This window comes from Ammospiza nelsoni, chromosome 1 (genome assembly GCF_027579445.1).
Source record: "Ammospiza nelsoni isolate bAmmNel1 chromosome 1, bAmmNel1.pri, whole genome shotgun sequence".
Classification (NCBI taxonomy): domain Eukaryota; kingdom Metazoa; phylum Chordata; class Aves; order Passeriformes; family Passerellidae; genus Ammospiza; species Ammospiza nelsoni.
Genome location: NC_080633.1, coordinates 19,143,214 through 19,167,350, shown reverse-complemented (window position 1 = coordinate 19,167,350; position 24,137 = coordinate 19,143,214). Strand labels below are relative to the sequence as shown.

General features: G+C 34.9%; 1 protein-coding gene across 1 annotated transcript in view; it reads right to left on the bottom strand.

The window, feature by feature from the left end:
- Window positions 1-24,137, bottom strand: part of DNAJC1 (DnaJ heat shock protein family (Hsp40) member C1) — a 107,649-nt gene that overhangs the window by 43,416 nt on the left and 40,096 nt on the right. The window contains exons 4-7 of the mRNA XM_059471988.1: window positions 19,538-19,703; window positions 18,569-18,666; window positions 17,417-17,510; window positions 7,924-8,014 (exon numbers count right to left, since the gene is read on the bottom strand). Of these exons, the coding sequence (XP_059327971.1) occupies window positions 7,924-8,014; window positions 17,417-17,510; window positions 18,569-18,666; window positions 19,538-19,703 (449 nt within the window). The remainder of the gene's footprint in view (window positions 1-7,923; window positions 8,015-17,416; window positions 17,511-18,568; window positions 18,667-19,537; window positions 19,704-24,137) is intronic.

The window sequence follows — 24,137 nt, the reverse complement described above, 5'->3', positions numbered from 1 at the left end:
TTCAATGACAGTTTTCATCACCTTATTTCAATCCCTCAAAATAATCAAGCACACTCTATGTGTTCACTTGGAATTACTCAACAGTGGAGACACCCCATGACAGTTGGCTTTTCCTGAATCTTGCACCCCATCACCTATTGCTTATTAATTTTCCCCATCAAAATATGCAAATAGTTAAAGCCTGAATGCTTCTAACCAACATTTAAAAATGAAGAGCATAGCTTGGAATAGGTCATCTACACCCTTGCTGTAGTTTTGGAAGTAATTCTGTAACTATTTCCAGAGAACACTGTGCTCCACTTTAAAATGAGGTATCAAAGACAGTATCTAGGCTTTCTTCAGGCAGTTAAGTGACAGAGGAAGACCTAACATAGATAAGACACCCTGCTGTTTGCTGACTATCAAAGGAACGAGAAACCCCACCTAGAGAAGATGGCTGTACAACCTCAAACAAGCACTCAGCCAGAATTAAAAAAACCTTATCTCTACTGTCTCCCATGCATATACAAAAAGATGAAGGAGTTCAGCATATCTCTTGATACCACAATGGCTGTCATATTGAATTAAAAAAATTAATAAATAAAATTGAAGTCACAGCACCTTTGACATAGGGCTCCCAATAACGTATCAAGAACAGTTTCACCTCAGAATTTTCAAAGCCACTTTTTAGAACAGGAAAGAACATAAAAGCAGTTTAATGGTAATATCTTAAAGTATTTTAGACAGAGGAATTTCAGAAGTTATGTTTAGTGGCATGAAGCCTCAAATTAAGGCAGCCAAGCCCTGGCGCTCTTTCAGGTGAATATTGAGAAAGCAAAACAGACCACTGGAACTATTTCAGCCAAACAACAGAAGTCCACAGGAGACACTCAGGAAGAAAACCTCCCTTCTTCATGTTATCGTTTCACTATCAGCAATCCAGTTGGCAGCCTAAAAGACACTTCCGACCTGACCAGGCACTTTGCCCTGAAGAGAATATGGATCAGGTTTTCCAAATACTGATGATGCCTAGACAGCTGAATCCTGGATCTGCTGAGGCCTGACAGACAGCCAGGAAGTTGGTGCAGCTGCCCACCACCAGGACCTAAAGTAAGGATGTGTTTGATCGTGCTGACAGCAGTGACAACTGCAGCTGTGATTCAGAGTTTTGAAACACAAGTGTACCCTTAATATTTAGTGTCATTTTCTAATGCTGCTGGTTTTAGGCCATCTACTATAACAGAACAGGCTTTAAAAAGATATTTTTCTCCTCCAGTCTCAAATATTGTTTTAATATTGTTACACACAAACCTAATCAAAATGCAGGAGAAACATACAGTAAAGATTTCCTAGGTTCCTCTCAATTCTGTGACAGTGAGCTCAGTATCTGCTGGAGACCCAGTCAGACCACAGTGGGCACCCATATCCAGCAAATCTTCACTATAACCAGAGTTACTGGCACTCATACAACTAAACACAGGGAGACAAAACAATCTTGGTAAAACAGAGTCTGACTTCAACAGGGTAAATAAAAAACTTACTCTCATTACTATTTTCTGGAAGATAATGTACTTTAATTGCCAAATTACAGTGTAGTAACTTTTTTAGTCTATTAAACAGAATTTAAAAAACAAATGGAATTTGGTTTTTGTGCATATGGAATCCAAGATCATAAACACAATGGAAATTGTTTGATATCTATCAGTCCAATGTCAATTGATCAGTATTTTACATGACTCATAACTTTTACAGAGTTCTAGTCTTTTTTACCAGAAGGGATTTTGTTTTATAATTTCCTGAATTCATACTGCAAAAATCTAATTTTCTACAAGTATTTTCCACCTACTAAGAACTATCAAGTTCTTTATCAGAAGAATAAAATCGAATGTGTAGTTAAAAACTTAAGAGTTAAAAAAAGAGAAATACAGTTACATCCCCTATGTTTGAACAGCATATAAACAGACCTATCACTGGGATCCCCAGACATTACAGATAACAATTAGTTAACTCTCCTAAAGTACAAAATTTTATGTTTCTAAAGGCCTCCAATGTTATTCTTCTACTGGCTCTACATTTTACTAGTTTATGGTGCCATGATCAGAGTTTTGAAGTCTAATGAATCACTTGCACATAATCAGACACTTCCTCATTAGTTCTTCCACCTTGTTACTACATCAATTTTATCACTGGCAGAATTAATAGTATCTAGCTAATGGTTATTTAAGATACATCATGCATTAAGATACTGTCAGATAAGGAATCTGCTAGACTTTATGGATCAAGTGCCATTTAATAAAACAGTGATGCTTTTCCCATAACAAGTATCAGAGGTCCTGCATTTTAAAGTTTTCAGAAAAAATTATATTGATTATACACATTAGGTGATCTTAAAATAAAGAACTCAGAGAATTTTTCCACAAAAAAAAGCAACTGCTTCACAAAGGAAGAAATAAAACCAAAACTAAGCACTGAACTTCTGCAAAGAAATTTTAACACATCAAATTGTAGGTCTCTGTAAGGCTTCTAAGCTTAAGCATGAGAAAGAATTCACAGAAAATACAGTCAAAAAAAGACAGTGATATCTTGAAAATCAAAAGCACAAACTGCTTGATATCTCATGCATTAGTAAGCAAGAAATATGACCACACAAAAAGGTAGACAGCAAACTACCTTTGACTTTTGGGCAAATCAGTAAGATACTGCACTGAGATCTCTGTTTTTCAACAAAGTTCACTTACCTATGCAACTATGAAAGACAACCAAAGCATTTGTAACATTAAAATTTGTTGAAAACATGACAAGAGAAAAATTCACTTACACATACAGTAACACAGTCAGACAAAACACAAAGAACCCAGAAGTCTGGGAAAAAAATTGTACTAAAGTTTTGACAGTATATTGAGAAAATGGAGCAAATTATGTTCAATATCAATGCAAATACAGGGCAAACACACATATGCTTAAAAAAGGTACACATTCCTACACTCAAAGTCAATGGGATTATATGAACATATCAAGAATTATAGACAGATATATACATCTTCTGTACTGGGACATACAAGCTAGTTTATTTTTGAGCAAACTGACTGATGACATGCTCAGGGATGAATGCATCCTCAGCTACCAAAGACTTCCCAAGCTATAGCTTTTGATGACTTATATCTTTTTTTCTGAAGATCTACCCTTCCCAAAACTTTTTTCCCCCAAAATATAAAAGGGTTAGAAACAAGGCTCCAATATTTGAGCATTAATTTGCCTTCCAACAAACATATAATGAAGCATGCATGCCTCTCTCAAATGGACCTCATGCACTGCATTTTTGCAGAATATTTTCCATAAAGTCTAAAGCAAGTTTTGTGGGGAGAGGTATCACACAAGCCTAGTTGAAACAACTGGGAGAAATACACAAGCTTAAAAGTTCAAAATTCTTTCAGCAGGCCTGCCAAAACAATCAGTGAAATGGATGATACATAGTTTGCCATAATTAGGCTTCAGAGGTAACAATTAAGTGATCAGAACATTCACACCCACACCAACCAAAAAAGCGTGCATTGCATAAATTAATTTTCTCTGAACCTGCCTGTCAGCAAATCATTACTCAGCAGCCATGTCAACACTGCATTTTGGCAGAGATTAATACTAAACACAATTATCCAATATATTTATCAATTCTTTGGAAGGAGAGTAACCTTCAGCAGAGTGCTAGATTCCACAAATTTATTCCAAATGGTTCACAGTGAAGAGGAAAGCACAAGAAGTAGGAACATGGACTGGCTGGTAGTCTGGGACCAATCAAATCAAAAGTGTTTTTGAAAATTACACAGTTGAGGGCCTTATGCCACATCTGTACTTAGAAGGGACTTTGGGCAAGGAACCTTTGATATCAGGGCTTGCACTTATGATGGAAAAGCAACCTGAAATGAGCAATCAGAGCAATAGGAAATAACATAACCTGTGATTCTGTAATAACCACAGAAGAAACATGATTTCATAATCAGAAGATAACAAACCCAGGGTCCAATACTTCTAGATACAGTGTAAAAACTAGATCAAGTACAGAAGATCCACAGAAATCAAGGGATCAAGAAAGGCTTTATGTTAAGAAGACCTGCACATAAATAAATTTTTTTTAGGCACAGATAAAGTAGTAATGAACAACTGAAAGCCAAATCTGGAGAAATTCATACTGAAATTAGGATATAACTATACAATAGCAAAATTAATTATCTGAACAAATCATGAAGAACAAAAGGCATCTCAAGGTTTACTGATCAGTGCTGTATCTTGAGTAACGAGGAAGTGCAATGCTGAAGTGCACCATTGGTACAAGTCCAGTAAGACAAGTCAGGAGAATCAGTATTTTCCACTGATTTTCACCTGTAAGAGTCTGAAATAAACCCATTGTACTAAATGACCTAATGATGTTTCCTATCCCTAGGTTTCATGAAACAATATACAAAGCTATGCAAGCAGCATGCTGTATTCCAAGCTGTCAGAAAAGGGTGACCAACCAAGCCTAACCAAACCTAATCAAATGCATTAAAGGTTTCATTACCACTCTGGATGTTTGGTGGCAGGCACTTGGGTCAGAGTGCTGTAAGACTCTGTGGAGAGACTACCACATCATAAAAGCCTGACACAGAAAGGCAGCTCATCAAGCAGCCACAGGGCTTGTCATTTTGTACTTGAGTTAAAGTTTGAAAGATATGGGTAAGAAAAAAGCAGAAAACCCCACATACCATTCAACATGGTTTACAACTAGAAACAAAACAGTTTCCCGCCATAGATTGTTCCAGATGCCTTGTACATCATGGCAAGAATTCTGGGTTTACAATGCAAATATATTTCCTAACTGGGATGCCAGTGAAGAGTTCACCTGCAATATTTAGCAGGCACCCTTTTTTTAAAAAGACATATTTTAAGAATAAATTTAAGTTTTCCTGCTGAATGTCAGGGAAAACAAACTCAGAAGAATGAAAAGTAAGAGAACTGCCAAGGCTAAGTATAAAGAAAGAAAAATAGATGTGTTTCCCCTCAAATGGACATAATTGAAAGAAGAACTCCATGCAAAAACAGCTTGAGAGCTGCTAGAATTTGTCCTGATAACTACTCAAACCTTGCAATTTAAATTTAAAAACTGAGTGATCTATCCAGATTGTATGCCTATGTCATCTCAGTTTAATAATGCTATTCCGTGCAGCTAACACCTACTGTACTTTGCATCCCATGACTATGAGGAACAGGGCTATCCATTGGGAGGGAACCACTCCCTGATGCAGGGATCACACACGTGACATCACAGAAGAGGGAAAAGTTGGAAGAAAGTTTATTAATTAAAGGACTTCCATTTAAAAATAAAACTTTGTGTTCTTCCATCTAAATGTGAAAAATGCATCAGAAAAAGTAATGCAAACAATTTCTACTTCTGTGTCTAAAATATACAGGTCCCTGTAATTCCTACAAAACCCCATTTCCTAGAAACCTAAGACTGTATTATAAGTTGCTCTGTTTTTGTAAGGTAAAGTTGCTATATTTTATTAAGATAGTAATGACAGTTTTGGATGGATTGAGAAGTGATAAGAAACACTGCAAAAGTGCCAGAAAAATAAATCAAAAGTGCATAATATTAACTTACCAAGAAATTATTTTTTCACACTCCTTCCCAAAAATAGAACTTTAATGACATCTCAACACTGTCCTCTCTTTCCTGTTCAGCAAACTACATTTTCCTCCTTCAGTACCTTACTCTGGTTTTAGTTCAAGCTGCCTACAGAATACTGCACAGTTTCAGCAGGAAAGCAGACAGACAAGGGGGCAAACCAGCAGTCAGGGCATGAAAAAAACAAGCACCGTAAAACAGCTATTGCTAATCAGCATGAGATACATGTTTACTCAATTAAATAAACAGAACCTTTATTATGACCTCTCATCCCAGAGATAGTGTCTAAAATTAAGAAGAATGGGGGCAAACAAAATGCACATTTGGTGATTTATAACCTTTCTATGCTAATTGTGATATGACAATGCAGAGCAACATAATGAAATAAGCAAATTTAGCAGATGCTTTGCATGCAAGCTTCAGTTAAAAACGATGTAGTTTTTTTTTTTGCCTACAGTAACATGGATGCATCTCTTGTTTCTCTCTTGGGAGTCTTACTTATTAGAAAAAAAGGTAACTGACAGCTCATTCTGCTGCCCAGCTATAGCACTGCTATGGCTGACCAAATAATTCCATGCCAAATCTCAAACTCTGCTGATTACAGGTGGTGATTCTCAATCCTGCCTGCTCCCTCCCAGCAAGCCTACAAGGGGAGGGCAGGATGCCAGTGACACCAGTGAGGCCTGGCCCCTGCTCACACCAGTGACACTGGGTCACCTGGCAGACGTGGCAGTCACACCAGTGACACTGGGTCACCTGGCAGACATGGCAGTCACACCCACCAGTGACACTGGGTCACCTGGCAGACGTGGCAGTCACACCAGTGACACTGGGTCACCTGGCAGACACAGCAGTCATGCCGTGGGGCACCCAGCAGCGTGACAGGGGACAGGGTGGTGTTTCTAGGAGAGGTCAGGGGTGACTTGGAAGGCCAAACTTGTGCCTCTCAGGGATGGGCACTGCTAATGGAGGTAACAATTTAAAAAGTGACTCTCACAACACACCTGGCAGCAGGGAAATACTTAAAACTTCACATGTGGCCTTTCAGTGACACACAGGAACGTGCACAATATGATGTTAATAACGTTACACTTTCATTTGCACTTTTGTTTTCAAGAACTAGTCCTTTTTAAACTCACAGTAGTTCCCAGGTTTCAATGAGGAATGCATGCCAGCTATTTTGAACAATGGTAATACATTACTATCTGACAATTTAACAAGCTTTTAATAACCGGAGTCAAGACCCTTTTCAAGGACTCATTTTGTGGTAGGTATCTCAAACATAATGGCAGGCCTTCCTAACAAGCATTATATGCACTATTTTGCTAGATTTGGCCAGGGCCCATGATGCTCACTGAGATGCTGAATGTTATCCATTTTCCCAAAATAGATTCAGCTACTGATCAGTTGGGAACTATTGCTGGAACTGGATCTCTTCGCCGATTTTACAAAATTTAGCTACTTTGTAAATATAAATAATGCAGCTGTATTTTAAGTACCTAAAGGCTGATTCTTACTCCAAGCTACTAAATTATCACAAAGCACTCAATGCACTTGTCAGAATAAAGGAACTTAAAAGCATGCACTTAAGTACAGTAAATAAAGCAAGCATGCACATACAAACACAGACAAAAAACTGTTAAAACTGTCTTCAGAAGAGGGTAGGTTTAATCATTGTGAAAAGCAAATAACTGAAAGAAGAAAAGGAAAAGCCACCTATAATTATTCTAAATGCTTCATTAAAGGAAATGTTAATTGCCTTGTCTGGTCTTTTATTTTATAAGAGTATAAAAACTTTAAATATTTATTTGAACAATAGCACAAATCCACCTCTGAAGTCTGCATCCATCCTTTTGGAAATTCAAATAATTGTCACTTTCTATCACAAAAATCAACTCAAAATGAACAAAAGAATTATTAAACACATTATTTTTTAAAAAATTTACAAACAATGAGAATAGAAAAATGCTCAAAAATCCAAGAGGTCACTTCTGAAAATGTACAGTACATCTGCTATCTTCCCCTCCCATAAAGCAACATTTCTAGCAAGGTACGTTCTTCTTGCTATAATCTAACTGATCACCTGAGTTGCATGTTTCTACAGGAGCAAACCAGCAGCCTACTGCAAAATCAGCCACAAAATTAAAAGCTTATTTAATTTTAACAGCAGTAGAGAAATATATAAAGCATGTATTTTAGAAGATTAGAAAAGTGTTCATATACATCCAGTGTAGAAGGTATATTGTATTACATCTTTGTTTATTAAGACAGTGGTAAAAACTCACTCTGAAGTGTTTCAAGTTCAGCCTTAGCCAGGGCATCTTCTTTCTCCTTCATTTTTGTTTCTCTATATTCTACATATAATTGTCTGGCATCCTTTAAGAAAACGTTGCAATGGCATTAGCATCCTTATACAAACAAGTAATTGCAATGGCTCTGTTTTAAGTTCTCACTTAACCTCACAGAAAAAAAATTAAGATATATTTGTTTCCTTGAGTTACAGCAATTTTCAGTCTAAAACATATAATTTGTGTAATAAAGGCTCAAATGTGATAGCGTTGATAATATAGACTCTGATGCTCATTGACAACCTGAAAAGCAAAATGGCTGGAGAAACTACCTCAGCTTTGCAGAGAGCATGCACCCACTTTGCTCAAATCAGCAATCTGGAAGTTCAAGGCAGAAAAAGATGTTTTTAATTAGAGTAGTGAGTGCAGGGACAAACAAAGGCAAGTGCTATGCAGCAATCACCTTAATGTGAACTCATTAAGGTAACACTAACTGCATGCGCCAACTTGTTCCCCCCTCCCCTTTTTTTTTTATAACAACTTCTACATTGCTAATAAAGTGTTGAAAATATACTTTTTTTTCCCCTCCAAGGATTAGATTCTAATCTGAAATCTATAAAGTAAATGTACACATAAAACTAGAAGTCCTGTCACACATACACCACAATAATGTACACCTTTCCAAAATCTGATGAATGAGTTATTATAGATTTCTGTTGAAAGCTTTCCAATATGAACAACCAGATTGCTGAAAAGTTTCCTTACTCTCACCAGTTAAAGAGAATTCTATACTCATTCAAAAACAAGGAATCCATAATAGAAAAGCTGAAATAGAGAAATTGTTATTTATCTTTATCAAACACACAGAATGTCTATTGTATTACACAAATATTAATTATAGTATTAGATAGACCTAATCTTAGATCTTTTTACCCAAAAATAGTTTTTGGTATTATTACACTAACAGTACTGCTTTTTACAGATAAAGGGTAACTTAAATTTGAATGCAGAATGTATTGTAAAATGGTAGTAAACATTTTTTATAATTTCAACTATTTTTAAACAGAACCTGGTATCATCAACATGAAAAAGACTCCTTAAGAAATCTTGAAAAGAAAAATCTGAGCTAAGCAGTCATTACCACTGACCCTAATGGTAGAAATCATCCCACTCTCCCTGCAAAGTTATTCTTCTTTATGTTACACTTGCATCTACCCTTTCAAAGCTACTTGAAGGATAGCATGTGACAGGAATCATGACCAAGCTCTGAGCAGAACTTTGTAGTGGTTTGGAGATATCTCATTGATTAGGTCAGGATGCTTGAAGACCTACTCTGACAAATTCCCACAAAAGTTCAGTAAAGTTCCACCTCCTTCCAAAACTCCTCTTACAAATTTTTTTTTCTTTTTTTTTCTGGGTACAGGAAATAGCAAGTTCTGGGGTTTTTTTGCCAGTTTTATGTAGGAAATCTCTGCACAAAAATAATTTTAAAGGTTTACATAACTTTTTGCTTGTGGAACATAACAGAAGAGACTGTTTCACATGCTAATACTTTTAGGATTGGGAAAAAGTGTTGTTTTTTTTTTTAAGTAGACTTGTGGCTAAAAAAAGGTGTAGTTACAGCAGGACTAGCATTAACAGAGACATATTTGAATCACAAAATTACTATCAGCATTGGTTCTCTTATTGGTTTACCTGAAATAAGAATTCCCTACCACATTGGAAACTTTCCTTGTACTGTCAAGGTTTGGCCCACTTGAAAAGTTAAGAAACAGAAACAGCCATAAATGTAATAGTTCATTTCTGCTGAGTTTGAGACATTCTGGTTGCATGGCATACACAGGACTCAGACTTATGGATATCCAAAAACCACTTTTGTTTAAGGCTATGATTTCAAAATGGCTACAATTAACTGGCATTTAAATTTAACCCATTTGACACTGAAAGCCAATATCTGATGCTAAATTCTGGTGTAAAATCCATTATTGCTTGTGGGATCTCCAGACAGCAGGCACTAGGGGGTAACTGTCAATCTCTCCAGCACGTCAATCACAGAACAATTGGAAATGTGGCTCAGATGAAAATGAGACACAATAGCTGAACAACAAAGAAAACTAGTCAGAAGCACGTAAATGAAATATGGTAGAATTGTTGCTTTATAGATATAGAATGGATTATCACTACAAATGGAGTAATATGCAGGTAACAAAGGCAGCATCAGTCTTTTTTCTTATCAGTAAGATTATTATGGCTGTGACCATAATAACAAAAAAAAGGGGAAAGTACACACTTTGAAGCATACACAAATGTATACATATAAAGAAAAGCAAAGAAAAAAAAAAAAAACAAAAAGCTTAACTCAAAATGGATTTTGAAGATTTGAAAATCAAATCCATCCCATAAAAAATAAGCATGGCTCTACAGGTTGTAAACAATTAAAAGGCATACCTGAGTAAAGACTGTGATCACAGACACAAATTTTATGTGAATTAGACCTTATAGGTCAAAATTAAAAACCACTGGAAAAACATTTAACATAGGAAGTTCTTTGAAGAAAAGTTCTGTCTTAATGTGAATAAGCCCCTTTCAATTCATACTTCATTAGCTTTCAATGAGTCTAAACAGGAATATTAATTTTCAAGAATATTCAGTTTTGGTAGTGTAAGTATTTCAAAACAGATTTATGCTCAGATTTTTTACTTTTCCGAAGTGATACATATAAGCAGTCATTTTGTCCCAATACAAGCATTTTAGGGCCCTAAAGACACTGACAATACAGATATAGTCTCTTTCAATCTAATATTCCTTCCCCATGATTCAGTAACAATTTTGTATCTCAAAACATCAACATTTTATACTTAATGTATACTTCACCTTCAAGACATAATACAGGTAAGAAAAGTAATAATTTCATATTTCTGGGGCGGAAAGATACAGAGAAAAGAGAAACAAATACAAAGCTCTAACTAAAACTCCATCTTACCTAATCAGAAATATGTTCTCATTTGCAGGAGTTTAAGACATTTTCAAAAAAACTCACCAAAACAAATACATTATTTCTTCTCATCACTAAAGCAGTATAACATGTAATTAGTTAAGCATAAAGAATAAAGAAGAGGGCTGATATATGCTAGTTTATTATAAGTTCAAATATATACTTTCCAAAAAAGAACAGAATGAAAAAAAGAATGTATTTGAAATGCAAAATTCTGCTATATTTCTAAATTATATTTAAACTGTCACATATAGGAAAATCCGGTGATTACTGTCACATTTAACCACAAATAAGAATGAAGAATACTGAAAAATTCTTCAAAATATAGTTTCTCGCTTTATATCAGTATTATCTCATGTTATTAAATTGAGATTGTCCAAAGCTGAGCCTGAGTTATACAGAAATACAGAAATCCCTGATACTGAACTTTGAAGGGTTTCTTTCATTTGTTTGTTTTAGGGTTTGAGGTCTTGGTTGGGGTTTTAGGTGTTTTTTTGTTTGTTGCTTTTAAATCAAGAGATACAGTGTTTATTCAAACTGTACTAACTCTAGAAGTAAAAACTTCCATTCTGAGTAAGATTCAGTCATTTTGGTTTCTCCTTGATTTTTGGGGAGAGTGATGAGGCTTTGCTGGTTTGTTTGCTTTGTGGTTTTTGGGTTTTCGTTGTTTGGGTATTTTCCTCTCCAGTAAATATTAAGTTCTCCTGGCTTTCTGGTCTACCTCAAAAGAAACTGGAGATTAGGAAAAAGAAGCAAACAACTTGAAACAATTTGCTGTATGAGAATCTTAATTTCAGATTTTGTGATAGAAATAGTTCACATTTTAGTTCCTTGGGTATAAGACTGATACAAACAAAATGCACACTTAACTGAAAAAAAAATTCTCACAAGCATACTTAAAGTCAGTATACTGAAATAATTTTCTTTGGACTAATTTTTATTACATAAAAAATACTTTAATGGAGCTATTGAACCAAATTTTTTTTGTCTTTTTGAGCACAGTATTATTATAAGCAATTTGTATTAAAAAGAGAGAAAAAAGGAGTTAAATTAAATTTACTCCACCAGTCCTCCTTCAATTTACTATTTCTATGCAATAAAAATTCCAGCCATTACACCAAAGCAAAAATACTCTTAGGATAGGATTCTGTACTAGTGATATTAATGGGTTATGGTAAGAAATAATGCTTTAAAAAAAGTTGAACATTACGATTTATACTCCTCTTTGGCATTTTTACCTTTTTGCCCAAAGGCAATCTAATAAACAAATAGGAATTGCATTACTTCCTCCTTTATAATCAAAAAATCCTGCTTTGCCTGCAGAATGATCCCAGGTGTGGGGAGGCTCTTCAGCTGTGTACAGCCGTGGGCAGTTGTGGCGCGGTTCCCAGCCCTGCACCGTGTGACCAGCAGCTGGCTGTGCCACTGCAGGCTCTGCTGGGAATTCCATGTGCCCGGTGGGGAGACAAAGGCAGCCAGAAGGGGAAACAGAGGTCAGTGCTGCAAGGCCTCTCTGGGACCCATTTCACACCCATGAAGCCTCATACCACAGCAGACCAGCAGCAATAATTGAGAGCCAGTATTGCCTCCTACACACCAGCTCGTGTGGTAGGACATGTGGACTTACAGTGATATAAAGAAGCTGCCACAGCACAGCAGGCAATTAAAATAAAATTTCTTCACTCTCTTACATTTATTTAAAACTTTTAGTATTTTTGCAGCACATTCTTCCTCCAGAGCCTCAAGCATTACCCTGTTAGACACAAATTATTTTTGCTCACTTGCATATATCCAGAATACTTGTTTCATCATCCACTCTCCTCTGACCTGCTTCTAAGCTTCTAATTGACCTCAGGGTCAAGAGCTTCATCCTTACTTTGGTTCTCCCAACAGCTGTGAAATAGCAAGAAACAGAGCAAATGGGCAATCACTCGTGCCACACATCCTGCAATTGCTCGCTCCCCACAAATTATACCAACGTTGGTGCTCTACAGTAAATTGGAACATGTCAAAACCCTCAAAACCCTGTAAAGCTGGGAAATAGAGAGATATTTAACCTTACTGACTTGAATAATTCTTTTTTTTAAAGACATATGTTATTAAATGCAATAAATTTTGTTTTAATCTCACACAATTTCATATAAAGTCACATGTGAAGACAGAAACAACTCACAAATACATTTGCTGACCTAATCAAATCTTGCTTGGAAGCTAACTTGCCAAAGGAGATGCCCTGCTGGCAAAGCTTCTTGAGTTTAATGACACATTGCCAATCCATTTAAGGCCAAAGCTGAACCATCTCTAAACAGGTGTTGAATTGTGATCATGGATTAAAAGAAAACCTGAGGGAAAAATGCCAAGAAATTAAACACCTCTGGGTCACTAGTTTGAATCTATTCCAGACTACTAAATCTGCTACAGTAATTACCATCTGGTAGTCTACATAAAAATAAATTACTGGCTTTTTTGTTTTAATTCACTTTGTGCTACACAAAGGTCTTTATAAACACAAGTTTCAATTGTAATTGAAAGCTTTGTTGATAATCTCACTAGGTTATAATATCCAGTGCAACTATGTATTGAGCTCAAACTGGCTTCTCGTTACTGCTGAGCCACCAGTTCTCCCACCAGCTCACAGTGAGGGTGTGTGCTCTGCACCTACAGGATTACAATAGAAGAAGGAAACTTTATTTTCTTAACAAGAAATCATTTCTGTTGAAACAAATAAAAATGCTTTCTGCTCCACTACCCTCAGGACAACAGCAGGCTCACAATTCAGTCGGTGTAAAAATAAAGACATTCACTGCTAAACTTCACCACACCAGTGTGGAGGTAAAGTCGACAGGACCACTAAGAAACATGCCTATCTTCTGTTTTCTGAAGGAAAAATTTCATGAAGAATAATTAAAAACATTTTTCAAAAATGCCACTTTTCTTAAGTTATATGTCCAGACATCCAAAAAAACCATCCTCTAGTCAGCTGCTTTTGGAATAAACTGCAATTTACTTCTGGCAGCTCTCCCTCAAAACATAAGTACACTTAACACAACTGTATTACATACACAATTTGAACTGAAATTCTTGTACACCACATGTAGCTGGTTTATTTCATTCTAAGAAGAAATTTCTGTTTCAACAAGCATTTTAATTGAGTTTTTGGGGGGTTTTGATCTCTTTTTTTTTTTTTTAAATACATTGTTTTTTTCCAGGTCATTTTCATGAAAGCATTAGCTAAGATGGCCTTAGAAACAATTTTCATTCTTTTTCTTTTTTTTTCTTATCCTACATTATAAGAATTAAACTTGGTAATAGGCAATGTAATTTACACTCCACTTAATGTTTCCTTCACAGCGCACATATTTGATTTATGATACATTTTATGTATTTTTCTCCCTTTGGTTCTTCAAACAAACTTTAAAATGCTGTTTTCACTACTAAATTTAACTAAACTCAGTGTGTGGATATAAAAATATATGTAGTTTCTCTCAAAATACAATTTTCAACAGTTTAAAAAACCTGCTCATTTTCTTAAGTTTCTCTCATCCTCCCCTCACATTTTTCTTCCAATTTCTTGACATAAAATGCAGGCTACAATAAAATAGCATAGGCCATCACAAGGGCATGCAAACAAAGCATTTTTTCTTTAGTGAAGGCCCACCTTAATTATTTTAAGTGCCTCCTTCTGAAATCTGACATTTTGAAGGAGGAAGGGAAGTAGGAGAAAGACACTCAATTGGATAAATGAGAGCCAGGCATGAGCAGAAGCTCAGCAACCTGAATCCTCAGACACAGCTGTTGCAAGAAGAATATTCACATTAACTAATAGGGGGAGAGATGGATGCTAGGCAAAAAAAAAAAAAAAATCAATACAAGAAGGGCTAAAAAGTTTTATTTGTTGCTATTGTTGTTATGCTGTTATGTTTGATTAGTTTTGGGATTTTTTTAATAAAGTCTCCTCTGAGGAAGAACTTGTGTCTGTTACAGGCATTGTGCTTCTGTTTTGTTAGTTTGAGGAAACAGTTCAGCTGTTTTACTGGCTGGGCTTTGAAAAACTCAGTGGCAGAGCAACAGTCACCTAAAAGCATTGCTAACTTTTCCCCTTTTCTGTCCCAAACATGGTTCCTTTAAATATGGATGCATTTTCACAAATTCATCTACAATTGGATTTGTTGCAACTGAATGAGAGATTTTGAAAATTATTTGCTGGCTCTTAAATGACTGGAGAAATAATTTAGATTAAAACAATAAACAACTAAAATCTGTGGCATCCATCCTGATGTCAATCACTTGCAACATGACACGTAACACTACTCAGTATCTGTAGGATCTTTCATCTTCTGCCCTAGTGATTTTACTTTTATTAAAAGTATTAAGTACCCTGAAATCTCAAGCCTGTGTATTACTGAAGAATAAAGCACTCAGATTTAAAACAGGACCTCTGTACCAGGGTATAATCTTACAAGTACGGATAACTTTTTGCTCCATGTTGGTCATTAAGGCAGATCTTGCCAAAATGTTAAATATACATCAAAATAAAAAAGAACCCAGAGGTCTCTCTGTCAAGGTGGTTACAACACACCAGATATCTTTTCAACTGTCATTTCAGAACACAGCTCCAACTGCTCTTATGCTCTTCAGAAAAGGTGATACTTCTTTAAGTACTGTTTACTAATCAATAAATAATAAGCCAGAATAATTTATTTCAGTCACCTGAAGTCCTGAATAGTTTTAACATTGAAGATTATTTATAGTTTGGTACATTTAAACTCATGTAACTAGTAGGTCACATTAAACAACAACAAAACATACCCTGCAGTTCAGCAGTAGTGTCATTTCTATATGGGCCATTTTCCTCTAGAACCCCTGTCTCTTTCCTTGCTCTTTGCTTCAAAGCCTTCCTGCTCTGAATTCCTCCACAACATGCTTTCCCTGCTACCAAACCCCTGCTTGATGGTCTCAAATATTCCAGGAGTTACTGGACAGCTTTTTTCCCTACTATTAATTCAATGGAATAGGAATCCAAACAGGGGCTAAGTCCAACAAAGCATGAAATATCATTTTGTTCTATTTATTTTCTGCCAATTCTGACAGGCATAGGAGCTGCTTTTTGAACAAACCTGAAACCTACTATACTGACATAACACTATTTTAATATAATAAAAATTATAAGAAGCCATAAATAGTTCTAATTTTCAATTATTCACTAATCTTACTATATTGTGTGATCTTTTTAAAATTTTGCAATTAAAGCAAAAGGAGAAGTACTATAATTACGAATAAAGTTTCAAAAATGCAGCAACAAAGTTAGCTGATCCTAATTATTTTCTATCTGACTCACCTTGATGAGCAATGAACATCAAAGCTTAATTTGGACACAACAGTTGATTAAGCATAATCAACTTGTATTACAAACTTGTAAAAATAAAGGTTTTTTTTAATAAAACAGCCCCAAAGTTCCGATGAAAATTTTAAGTGACAGAGAGCGATTAACTTTGGCTCTGTTTGTAGGAAAAGTTAAAAGCTATAAAAATGGATGCTGGAAGACCAGGCATTATTGTATTTGTAACTTTTACAAGGGTTTAAATAACAGAGTAGGAATTATAACTATAGTCTTTTTTAGCTTGAATAGAGACAAACCCCAAATACTGATGCCATTTGTACTACTTACACTTTTAAAACAATACTCAATATTTCTGTAAATCAAAGAAAAATCCATCTCACATTGCCTGATCCTTATTACCAGTGACAAAGGTATTAAAAACAAAATACTGTATTTAAGGAAGATGCCAAGAAAGAGCAGGTGATATTAAAAAAGTTATTCTGGTAACTAATCTGACAATACTTCCATTGGTTGAATGCCAGCTAGATTTTACTGTTGATAGTATTTGATTAAAACACAATAACTATGAGCAAGGCTGCCACATTGATGTTTCTAAATGACAACCATACCTTTGTTATTTTACTTCAGCAATTTCAGGTATCAATTTGTATCATTATCCAATAAATTAAAGAAAAAAACTCCATTAAAAAAAGTAATTTCACTGTTATCCCAAATTTAAATGGCATATTAAAATTTGCTATGAAAGTACAGCATTTGTTGATTTGAGATTAAAGTACTTTTGTTAACATCACTTAAACATTGGTATTCCTAATTAGATGGATATACATCCATCTCCGCCTCAACCCTCCATCATTTATTCTGTAGTTTTGCCTAACAGAAACTGCTTCCCTAGCTTGTTAAGCTTAATATGCATTTAAAATACATTCATATTTCCATGAACTTTTGATATCAAATTTGCCTCCAAAGAGTAATTTCTTTATATATATATATATATATATATATATATATATATATATATATATATATATATATATATATATATGCTATGTGTTTGAGCCAAAAGATTATTTAAGAACAAGTGCTACACATCTGATTATGCATAATAACACCATCAAGAAAAATTAGGTAACACAATTTAACATCATTACTGTTACCTGGAATAACTGAGGTAAAGCTTTCACTGTGAGACAGAACCATATTCCCAGCTTGCATGGAAGTAAGTCATGCCATTGTGGTTTGTCCAGTACCCTGCAGTCAAATAAAATGGTAGGTTTTTCATTATTGCCACACAATCTCAAAGCCAGAACTTTCCCATTATCCTTTAAGCTCTCGTCAACTCCCATAAAATGTCTGACTACATAATAATAAAGATACATTTTAAACATTTAATTCAAAATATCTAACAGCTAACTTAGAATAATTTCTCTATTTTGATCTTCTAAAAGGACTTTTCTTCAAGAAAATAAATTCATAAGCCACATGATCACTTCAGTTTAAATAAAAAACCAAACCAAAAAACCACTCAAGCTTCAACCAAGTGTTCACGGGTGCTGACAACCAGATATGAAGACTGTAGCATAAACAAAACAATACATAAAAATTAATGTCATTTGCAGTTCACTGGAGCATTACTCACTGATGTCATCAAGAAAGACGACAGGCAGAATGGTCTCTGATCTCCATCCCTCATTGATCCAGTTCATGCCCCTGCTGTGTGAACTATTTAAACCCTTTATTTCTTTCTATGAATCAATAGAAGAAATAGTGCTATCTTTTGGAGTGTCCTGAAAGTCACTATTTCCTTATGTGTTCCTTGACAAACAATGTGTTAGAAGCTTTTACCAACACACTCATTTTTTAAGTTAATCAGATAAAAAGCATTTAATCAGACAAGCATTAAAACCCCATAAGAACTCCTTGCTTGGAAAGGAATAAATTGAAGCTCAAATAAATCGAAATTTGTTAACTGTAATCAAAGGCAAAAACCCTTAACGAGGGAAAAAGTTCTAAAATCTCCTAAAATCAACCTGTAAAAAGAATACCCTTTTTATAACACAGAAGCCTTTAATTCAGCCTTAATCTTTCAATGATTATTGATCTGCTGAATAAACACCATGTGTTTATTTACAAATCCAAACTTGAAAACACATCTACACTGGCACACTTTACATCAGCAATGGCTGTTACTACAAATACAGTTGTTTTTCTCACAGAGTATTTCAAAGATGCAAAAAGAAAATGAGAGAAGGGAATCAGTAGCTGACAGAATGTTTTAAAATGCACAAAACAAGAGAGTTCTTTCCCACCTTTCATTTTTGTCTAGAGCAGCAAGTTTGGCTTCATCTGTACTCCTGCTGCCTGTTTTTTTCTTCTTTTCCCTCTTTTTTCTGCTAAGCAGTTCATCCTTGATGTAGAAAGAACTACGGTTACAGGTTATCATTAGCATGTAAACCACAAATGTTACTGGGACTCTTCTGTGAAGGGTAAACACTAGAGTAGCATTTATGCAAATGTATCTGGGGTCCTACATGATTAAGTAAAATGATCTATCTTAACAATAACTGTTGCCATGGTATCCAGTCTTTAAACACACATGAAGTCCAGTTCTGTCACTCATGTGTATCTCCATAGCAATCAAAGTTTTCCAAGAGGAGAAAGCATTCAACTTGCCTCCTTTCTCATTCATCAACTTCAATAATGCAGTGGAAAATAAAAAAGTAAATAGATGCTAATGTATGAATATTTTTCAAGTTATGGTTAGTTTTTTTCTTAGTCTACTAAGTGCAACAGACTTTTATATGACAAAAAATAAAACTATTAAAAAAACGTGATTTATACTGCTTACCAATTCCCACCCTGTTAAAAAAACCCCAAAACAAAAAAGCACTTAGCTTAGAACAACGGCAAATCAAATATGACTTTTAAACAAATAAAGCCTGTTTACTTTTAAACCTTAGATATGACTACAGTAGCATATGATTCTTCATCAACAAATTATCGTTTTTCTCTTCTTCCTACCAGATAAAAACCCAGGACTAGCTCTTGCAATTTATTACCAAATCTAGAAAAATTAAGTAGTTTTTAGATTACCATTTCTGAAATGCTGAATATCTCCTTCTGTAATTATTATCATTTTAAATATAATATTTTTAAAATATGAAAAGTCCAAATTAAAACCAGGGCAAGTGGCAGAGGTATCTATCTATATATGTGAACTTCCACGGGAAATTCAGTAGTAATAACTGAAGCAAGTTTGATTTATTACCAATACTTACCAGCTGTTTTTCCAGGTAGATTGACCAAACCACAGCATAATGACCCACTGTGAGTATAATGAACAAGAGTAATGCCAGCTCAGCATTGCTCATTTTTCTCACCCGCCTGTAGTAGAACACAGGCTGTCGCCAATCTGGTAGTCCATTGATCAGAATATCATCATACCTACAGTAGCAAACATAACAGGCTTTCATGGAGAGCTAAAAATGAAATAAGCCAAACCATCCAATTATAAAACAAAAGATAATCCACAGAGTGCTTGAATAATACGCACAAAAGATCATTTAGTAATTTTTTTTTTTAGAGAGTAATGCCTTGTTTTGTCAGCAGATAGGCTTGCATGTGGAAACAAACAGGCTCCAAACACTGGGGCATGGGGAAAAAAAAATTCAAATGTTCCTGTAACCCTTGCCCCCCTCCCCTCCCAAGTTCATTCACTTTTGAAGTAAGAGACTTCCAGAAATGTGTTCTACGTGCTCCGTAATCAGTGGGCAGGTCTCACTGATCGAAGAAAGTAACAACCCACGAACAACTAAAGAGGTAGCCAAGAACAAATGTCTCAAACACTAGAAACCCTTTTTTCTTTTACAAATTAAATGTACAAGTGCTGGGGGGAGGGGAGAAGCATCTCTGCTTTTTGTTTTTCTCCTTCAGTACCACAATATCCATTAGGTAAAAACACGGCAGACTTATCACACCTTCTTTGTAAGATAAGAGCTTAAATTAGAGGCTTGATATTGATGTTTGAAAACGAAGTTCACCAGTTTTTGATTTTCTATTTGAAACATTGTCGTGAAAAATCAATCTATTTTAAAACTTTTTAATTACTAACCCTACCAACTCCACAGAAACTATTTTATGACAATCCCTTTTCCTTCACACAAATGTCTTGAAGTATCTTGAAATGTCTGAGGTCCTCTATTTACAGGATTTTAACAATTTAAAAATAAACCACAAAGATGCAAATACTTTTTTTTTAAAATTAACTCTTCAGAATAAAGTTTCAAACAAAAAATCTCTCCAGTAAACTCATAAATCTGTATGTTCAAGATGCACAACCTGTTAATCTTAAATTGAACACAACTCATTACATATTCTAATCACACCATTTCCAGAATTAAATCTGCACTGAAAGGCCTAATTTGGTGCAACACATTGACCAAAATATTTTAATTAAAAATATTCTGAGTTAGTCGCAGGCCTAATTACAGGAATAGAAATAGGGCCTATATTGTCATGCAGGTCAGTAGAACTCAGTAGTAGGTTTTTCTCAAGTAAATTGACCAATCCAGGAATAATAGCGCAGCTGCTAAACTGCCAGTCTTGACATGTAAATCAATTTAAATGCAACAACTGCACTAGCTACTTTGATAGTTATTAAATTGATACCTTGGAGATGTACTAAAAAAATTATTTCCAAAAGCAAATTCGTTTTAAGCAGAAAAAGAAGCAGTGGTTTTCAACTAAAAAAATATACCTTACTATAGTGCGTATCTGAAAAGCTAACCTCTGATGAAACATTTGTTCAAGTTGGCACCATTATGTCTGCATAAAAGATTTAACACCTCAGGATTCTGCTGTATTCTGGATGATACAAGAAGTAAAATTCATATTACAAAATTCTATCTTCCATTAAAACAATGAGAATACTAAAGTTAAGATCTATTATTGTAAAATTTGAACTAATAACTTCTTCCCTTTCCCAGTAAGTCAAAACAAATTAACTACTGACACGTTAATACAAACTCTGCTCAGAAAAATTGCTTATGATGTTATTTTAAAATTAAACTTTCTACTTAACTTTTGTTTAAGAAATAACTAGATGTTTTAGCCTTTAAAAATATTACGACATTTACAAGACTTTAATGATAATAGAAGAGAATATTTTAGAAATAGAACTATCTTTAAAACAAATTGGGTTGATAACAAGGTTTTATATAAGATGCTTTTCCTGTGAAATCTTCAGAGAAATACATGTACAACCTAATTCAATATACATTTATTAAGCTGTTGACTTCTTATATACTAAGGGTTGTTAACTGATGCACTGAAAAAGTGGCTACCGATGAAATAAAGTCCATATATACTGATGGTAACAACGCAGTAATATGTAAACCAAGGTTTCAAACTAACATTTGGCAACCATGTTCTGTTATAAATTATCTGTTAAGAAAAAATAAATGAAGACAGCAGAGCCTCTTGCATTAAGTGCTTTAAACAGCCCTGGGTATTTACCAGGCTACGTGGCTGCTCCGAACAACAGCCCGCACGGATTAAGGCTCGGAATCAATGCTCTATTGATTTTACTATCAATGAGCATTATGGCTCACACGACTGGCCATTTTGAGGGAAGATCGCTTCTATTATAACCCACTTTTTAGAATATATACTGTTAAAAGATAAATCACTGCTTTCAATAGTAATTAAGCTCTGTATTTGAAAAATAAAGATATCAATGATTTTTAGGTTTTCAACTGGAAAATGATCCTACTGAAGCTCAGTAGCTCCCATAATTTTTAAATCTTAATTTTCAAATTTCAAATGCGATTCAATTAAAGGTAAGTTTCTCATTAAAGATTTCCTGTATAGACACTTATATTAACTATGAAAGACAGTTAATCCGTGTGCATCAAGAACTACATTTGGAATTTAATTACAAAGCATTCTTTTGGCAACCTATATTAACTGTAACTCTATGTAGGAAAAAAAACAAGCTAAAAAGAAAAGATACATTTGCAGGATTTCTTCCACAAACATATGCACACAGAATACAGCAAATTTTTCACATATGAGTATGCCTACCAGTTGTCTCTGAAATGTAGCAGTCAACAAGCTACAAAAACCCCAAAGCACCGGCACAGAAATAGAAAGCCAAACACATTCCCCATTTAAAACCATGCTGAGTATTTATTTTAAAACTCAGCAGTCTATAAAAGACTTGGTAGTCCTGTACTAAAAGTAACAAATTGCAAGATTATTAACATTTCTTTTTTTTCTATTTTATTTCATAAAATACTTTTTAGAGTTCTTTGTGAATCAATTACATTGCAAGTAAAAAAATCCATTAACTGTAGTAACTAATTACAGTATCATCCATCTTAATGTAATTATAATTTACTTTTCCCTTTAAGAGAGCCACTGCATTTCATATTTCAAATAATTTCAGAGATCTGATATAGTTCATATACTATAACCTTGAATTAATGAGGACCATTCTGAACTACAGAAAGATTGCCCTGGTGGTTTTTATTTTGGGAGGCCTATTTTCCTCAAGCTGTCAAAGACATCCAGCACAACATCAGCCAGAACAATTATACCTACAAATACAGATATTTAATTATTAATGAGTACTAAGATAGACACCTTTCTATCTTAGTAGAATACACAAGTGTATTTTGATCTCTTTGCAAATGTTTTGTTTCCTGTAATCAAGCCAACATTGTTACAGAGGACAGGCCTGGTAAGTAAAAAAAGCTCCTTAAAGAGGTAACAAACAATGAAATTAAGACCTAAGATTTCTTTTCCGTCTAATTACAATTAACCAAAGCGCATAAAATTATTTTTCATAAACTAAGATAATCAAAGGCTAATAAAATTTATCACTGTCAAATTGATTTACCAACAAATGCCCTAAAGGTGAAGTGTATGGCAGGAAATGCACCCATCTCTACATACCCAAAAGATAAAATTTTCTGTAGAATTTCACACTGGTGCATGTATACAAAACATAAAATATTGTGTTCTGCTGCATATATGTTTAATTTAATAATGTTTAATTTGATAATTTAATGTTAAACAGTGCTACATTAAATGATGCTGCATGTATGTTTAGTGTCAGAATATTTGAATGCTTTGATCACGTTTCACTCAAAAGTGTGTAGGAGAGAAGTCCTAACATGGCAGTATTACCATATTATGCAGTACTAATAATGATACTGGTATATTTCATGAGCAACTAAATGACTTTCTCCAAAAAGAAAACCATGTTTTAAAGCCCAGTCATATCACTGCCAGTAGAGTAACTGTAGTAGTTTAACAAAGGCTTCTGCCATCAGATAAAGTAAAAATTCACTGATACATAGGAAAATGCAAAGGCTTTAGAAAAATAATTACATGTAGCTGGCCAACAGATCTGCCTTTTTAAACACTGTTTCTGTTGTCACACAAACGAATAACACCTCTGACATTCACCAAGAATGACATTCACGGAGAACGGGTTTTATTGTTTCAAAATGAGTTCATCACTCCCCTGTAGAGTGCAGGACCTTATTCCTGCTCTTGCTGGCTCCCCTCCCTGCACACACACCAGGAATGATCACACCACCTTTGAGAGGAGCAGTAAGAGCCAGGTACAGCTGCCTTCACTGCACAGAGCAGGAGCCTGCAGCTGGCTCTCCTCTCAGGGGTACAAACCCTGCCCCAAAGCGTTCAGGTGCAGGGAAGGGATTCCCACCCAAGTGCCAGCATGAGGCTCCAGTGGCTTCTGCCCAGTGCAGGGCCCTGAGCCAGCTCTGAGCCTATCCCATTCTGCCCATTGCCTCACGCAATTCAAACCAAGTATCAACATTTAAAGTACAAAGATTCCAAAAGTAGCAACTC